General features: G+C 39.9%; 1 protein-coding gene across 2 annotated transcripts in view; it reads right to left on the bottom strand.

Annotated features, from left to right (window-relative positions):
- Positions 1-465: 465 nt before the first annotated feature.
- The window catches only part of os9 (OS9 endoplasmic reticulum lectin), a 68,605-nt gene continuing 63,070 nt past the window's right edge, over positions 466-6,000 (bottom strand). For both annotated transcript variants that reach the window (XM_067976730.1, XM_067976731.1), the window contains exons 13-15: positions 4,972-5,145; positions 1,603-1,715; positions 466-745 (exon numbers count right to left, since the gene is read on the bottom strand). In XM_067976730.1, the coding sequence (XP_067832831.1) occupies positions 608-745; positions 1,603-1,715; positions 4,972-5,145 (425 nt within the window). In that variant the 3' untranslated portion in view covers positions 466-607. The remainder of the gene's footprint in view (positions 746-1,602; positions 1,716-4,971; positions 5,146-6,000) is intronic.

Here is a 6,000-nt window from a genome sequence, read left to right as displayed (position 1 = left end):
ACATCCCAAACAGCTTGAAGCCAGTGATGGCATCTAAAGGCTGGAACTGTTGGCTTTATCTGAAGCTTCACAGTCCAGGTTTCTACCACTATGCTGATGCACAGCAATGCCAAAGATTTCTGCCATCAGGTTGCTCAGCCTTCTTACCCTTACAGATTCTTCACCTGTCCAGTTTTCTACTTTCATTAAAGAGACACATCCATTTTGGGATAAAAACATTACATTCAGTGTCCACTCTCCACATTAATGAACAGTCCTTACCTCTCATGGAAACACATTTGCCTGTAGGTCAAGGAGGATGTCTGACTGCCTGTGTGTTCTGGTGGTAAGGTTCATTACCAAGAAACACATTCATAAGATTTTAGCATTACCCATACACACCATTTCCAACACAAAAAAAAATTGCATCAGATAAACACATAAAATTCCACTTTTAACTCCAATAAAAATACAAAATTCTGACCGTTCTTCTGCAGGTTCATTTATTATCGATTGTGATCAGCGATCACAATAAATGTGCCATTACACATGGCAAAGTGCAAATTGACTGGTTCTTGTGCCAACACCCTAAGATGTGTCTGATTTAAACCAAGAGAGTCTTGTGTCCCTAGAAGTCCATATCATCAGAATCTGTGCTGCTCGATGATGGTGCTTCTTCTTGGCTTTTTCCCCACACAAAGCGGTAATTATCCTCTAACTGCTGTTGCCTCTGTTGTTCTTTGTAAACTTCTTCACTCCCACCAGTCTGTTTGAAAAGTATAAATAGTTTAAATTATGCACACTTAATGCATGTTTCCATTTGTAAACACAGATGAAAAACCTCCAATTTCCACATGGCATGACAGATTTCAGAAAGCAGGGAAAAATGCCACTCATGTTCCTTCAGATGATAGGACCGAATGTTCATCACCAGGCTGCTGTTAATCCTGATACATTATTGCATTTGCCTATGGAACTTTTCTCATGCACACAGACCACAAGAAGCAGTTACCCCTCACTGACTTGGCTTGGATACCTTCACACTGGCATCCAGATGGGTACTAAATGGGAGGATTAATACAACAGGTCGTTTGGAGGAGGGGGGAGGTAGTGGGAAGAGGGAGAAGAGAAACAATAAAAAAGGGAAGGGAGGTGATGGACAGAAGAGGTCAATGTTGTAAGTTGCATATTTTTAGCCAATTTCCCATTATTATATTGAAAGTATCCATACTGAGCTTCTCCAAGTTTAGATATAAATCATTCCTCAAAACCAAAACACTCCATTTAGAGTGTGTTTTAAGAACTGTGACCAATAATAGATTGCAAGAGTTTGTGGGTGGATTTTTCAGAGCCCCGCACCATCAGTGAGCGAATCAGAGAATCGTGGGTGCACTGTATTAATAGGTATTAACATAATAGCATGCAATGCACCTGGGATTTTCTGGAAGCTGCCCACTGTGTGAGGTCCTGCTGGTGGGGCAGGGTCTCAGCAAATTCCACCTCACGTCTAAGAATTGAAAAGGCACGTGGAGATCACTGCTCTGAACACCCTTTGGGGAGGAAACAGCATCAATCTTGCTCATTCCAAATTCTCTAATAACAGTACTGAACAAACATTCTCACCAGTAAGTTGATGAGAAGCTCTCTGAAGGATTTGGTGTCTTCTTCTGATAGCCAGTGCATATCATCATCGTCCCCAAGTGATCCGGTTGTTACAATCTTCACTTCGATTTTACCTGAAAAAAAAATCCAGTGTTTATTCACAACAGTGAATAGTCACTGCATCTGTATAAAGTTTACTCTGCAAAAACGGCAATGCTATTTAAAAAACCATTTAAAATATCTGTTTGCAGCCTGTAAAACCACAATTAAAAGTTTATTTGAATCCCTAATTTTACTCAATTGCCACTAGCTACTTTAGGTCAGACTGATTGCACAAAAGGACAGATTCACATGAGAATTCAATACAATACGGTGAATATTAAATGTCGAGCATTTCAACAAGTAATTGGAGGTGAGCTACATCTAAGTGGGTGAATTTCTTGCAGTGCTTCACTCCATCTTCCCCCTCATCTAACCACTCCTCTGCTATTTCACTCGGCTGCGCTCACATATTCAAAATGCATGAATTGCCAATCTTTTTGCAAGAATTGTGGTAAATTATGTCGCCACTGTAATATCACTCGTGTGGGGGATCCCCTGCAAATATTCGCACACTCAGGACTTCCAACCTAACTTCTGAAACACAATGCCAGCTATCCAAAAGGGAAAACTCTGCTTCCACCAGGGCGAAAAAAAAATTAGTATACAGCAACTGAAATAACATGCAAGTAAAGTGAACAAATACCTGGGCACCTTAGTTTGAAACACTGTATACAGTCTACCCCTCCTTCACATTTATCATCTGTGAAATAATCTGATGGGCTCTAATGATATTTAAACATTCTGAGCAAAAAAAAACATGTTATGGAAACCAAAACAATTTTAAGTGAGCATAAACTGCCCTAAGTGATAGGAAACATGACAAAAAGCTCACAATAATTAAATGTAGAGGAAAGGTAGTCATGGAAAGAATTAGGAATTACTTCAGTACACTAACTCCCCATTCTTTACTGGAACATGAGCAGCAAAGTGCTTCCTCAAACACACAGAGCAGTGGGGGGGGGGGAAGGAGGTCAAACCAAGGCATTGTCAGACCACATGGGGGCTGGCTCATGTGCAGTATAAAAGGCAGTCTGGCAAGTAGTACGCGCGAAATGGCAAATTTAAATTTCAGGACGATTTTTTAAAAAAAACACAAAATCAAAGACCTTTTTCCACATAAACCACACTGAATAAGTGATCAGGCAAATAATATTGTTGCATATTTTGGGAGTTGTACAGAAGGTAGGATGCAGAACAAGCTACATTCCTCAACTCTGATTCTTCTGTACCATCCGCTTTTAAACAGGTAAGTTGCTTTAGAGTGATGTTTGGGGGGTAGAAAGGAATACCTACTCAAGCACATGGATCAATGGAGGATGACAATAAATCGAAAAACACTGCACAACTGAAAGTACAAGGAATATAGCACATTAAAAATAATAAAAACTACAGTCAAGTTAACCCATCAAACTTAGATCATCATAGTCAACCACATTATAAAGATTCATTGCTTATAATAATTTAAAACCTTGCTTATCCAACTGAATTAGTGTTTCAGGATTGAAAATTCCACTAGTTTATGATCTGGATTAATTGATTTAAGAAAAAAAATTAAGTTGAACCTGTAAAGTCTTGCAAAACTTGTAGGAAATGAACAGCACCTTGCAAGGCTGTATTTTTCATCCCTTCTTCCTGCCAGAGGCAACATTTACAGATAGTCTATTCCTCTTAAATTGGAAGTCAGTTCATTCCAATTACTGGGTAATTTGAACTTTGTGCAAAGAACAGCACGGAATTATCAGGAGTAGTCAATCATGTGGCTTATAGTGGCTGAAATAGGTACTTCAACTAAGTCATTGGGCTGAATCTTGCTGGAAAAACAACAGCATGTTAACGACGCAGGCCGTTATTAATGTGCAAATCGGCCAGCTAGTTCAGGGGATTAAGAGATATACTGCTAGTTCTGAATCTTCAGAACTTGCTGGTTGATTTATTTTGCACAAATGTCATCTTGCCCTTAGCCTCCCCGTTATTTTGAAGAACTTGCTGGATTTGCACATTAATTGCCCATTAAACTCGCCGCAGAAAGTTAGGGCTGGAACTTAACAGCGCACGTACCTTTTTAACAACGTGATAATTGTTAATGCAATGCCAATCAACCTCTCCGGCCCAGAAAGGGAACTATTTAAACTGTTGAGTCTCATTCCTGCATGTAGTCAATTATTGTTAGAGATTTTTTAAAAATTTCAAATCTTACTTTTCCTTAGTCTCTTTTCTCTCTTAATCCAATCTTTTTCCATTTATTTCTCTTTCTGTACCTGACTGAACTCTAATTCATCCTCCTCAGTTTCTCTCTCAATCCTTAAATCTCATTGATTAAGAAGATAGACTGTTGGTCCCATCGTTCACTAAGGACCCAGATACCCCGTTGTCCTCGCCGTTATCAGCTCGCACTCTCAGCAAGTTACAGCGCAAGGGTGCAGGAAAAAGTCGATCTAATGGCGCACACCACGAGATTCCCCACTCCAGCAAGATCTGACCCAATGTGTATATTTTCTCTCAAGGCCTTTATCTTTCAAAATGAAAAATTAAACAGAACCAAATCAAAAGCATTTAATGTGGCAGCCAATCAGTAACCCCTAAAATGACATTTAGAACCCTTACATACAGCGATGCAACTTATACAGAAATGGTTCAAACACACAAACTAAAACAGTGTGGTTTATTAAGCCTGCTGTCAGGTTAGATAACAGTGCAGTTTTAATAAATGCATTTTTTCCTTTCTGCACCTTTGGACACTCAAGGGGAGGGAGGTCAATGCTGGGGATTGGAACATATTTCCACTTCAGGTAACCACTGTCAACATTAAACACTCCCATAGGCAAGGATTAGATACAGGGAAAAACTGCCTTTACTTTTACCAACATTCTTTAAGCACGACTTCAGAGTAAGTACTCCCTTCCACAGAGTGTGCATTATTAAATTTCCCACAGCATCAGCCAGCTTCATGACTCAGCAAAGCTGACAATGTAGTGCCCCATTATGGGTATTTTTGTGGTTTAATGTCACAGAAACTGGTGTGACATTGGCTGAACTCATTTCACTTGAGACCCTTGTAGCTGGCAGGCATTCACCCCATCATTCTGGGCCAGATCCAAATTCAGGTCAGACAAAAGGGCAGTGCTCTGAAACACCCAGGCGCTAGAGTAAAGCAAATCTATTTCTTGCCACTTCAGGTGGTGTGATTAAAGTCCTTCGCTGTCTCATTTTAAAATAACATCTTGGTTCCCACTGCAGTAGAGGGAATTTTGGAAGGTTTTTGTTGCAGTATAAATAAGTCAGAACTACCTTCTGCTTTTAATCCAGCTTTCTCCAGCTGCTCTTTCACCACATTCTGAATTTGTCGGAGCTGGGGGTCTGTACCACTCATTTCACGCACTTTCATCTCTTTATGTAGTGGACTGCCTGGGTTGATTTTTGTGACTCGGACTTTAACGTGCCCCTCAGTCTCTTCATCAGTTTCTGAAATGCAGTAAGTAGTCAGTAGCAAAGGTACAAAGGCTATTATAGATTTTACAGTACATAAGTCCTAGGATCTTGTAATGTTTAAACACCTTCAGTTTCCACAAAAAGGGGTACAAGTACCCCTATACTTCAGATAGCTGCCATCAGTCATCTAGATAAAAGAGTGAGTAGTTTTAACAGTCACCACCAGGACACAGAACTGAATGCAAAACATCATTGGTTAGGATTGGGATGTTAAAGAAAAGGTAAAGTTCCACTGGTGGTGCACTTGCCTGGAAACATTTGGCTGAAACCTGTGGGTATCCTGGTCTAGGCTCTGGCAAGGCTAACTTCAAAAGAAATGATTGACCAACTTAAGGAAACTGATCGGTGGGTACTATTCAACAACACTTCTGTAATGGACAAGTGCCTTTAAAAGCATAATCCTGAGCATGCAGGATAAAAACATACCCAAGATCAGCAAGCAAAGACTAAATAAGTGTGGCCCTAAATAGATGAACAAAAATAAAATAAACTGAGGAAGAACAATCTCTACAAATCCTGCGGGGAGCAAGGTAAAGGGGCAAAGATACATGGGTTAAATGTGTAACTGCAATCGTAAAATATAACAGTAAGAAATTCTCTCTACTACAAAAAAGGACAGTGGAGGAGAGAACTATAAAATGTAAATAGTGCTGAAACAACAACTTGCATTTATATAGCACCTTTATCTCATTGAAACATAAGACTCTAAGAGGGCTTGACAGGGTGGATGCTGAGAGGTTGTTTCCCCAGCTGGAGAGTCTAGAACTAGAGAACATAGTCTCAAGATAAGGGATCGGCCATTAAGGACTGAGGTGAGGAGGAATTTCT

The sequence above is a fragment of the Heptranchias perlo genome, chromosome X, assembly GCF_035084215.1.
Source record: "Heptranchias perlo isolate sHepPer1 chromosome X, sHepPer1.hap1, whole genome shotgun sequence".
Classification (NCBI taxonomy): Eukaryota; Metazoa; Chordata; class Chondrichthyes; order Hexanchiformes; family Hexanchidae; genus Heptranchias; species Heptranchias perlo.
This window is presented reverse-complemented; position numbering and strand designations above follow the sequence as displayed.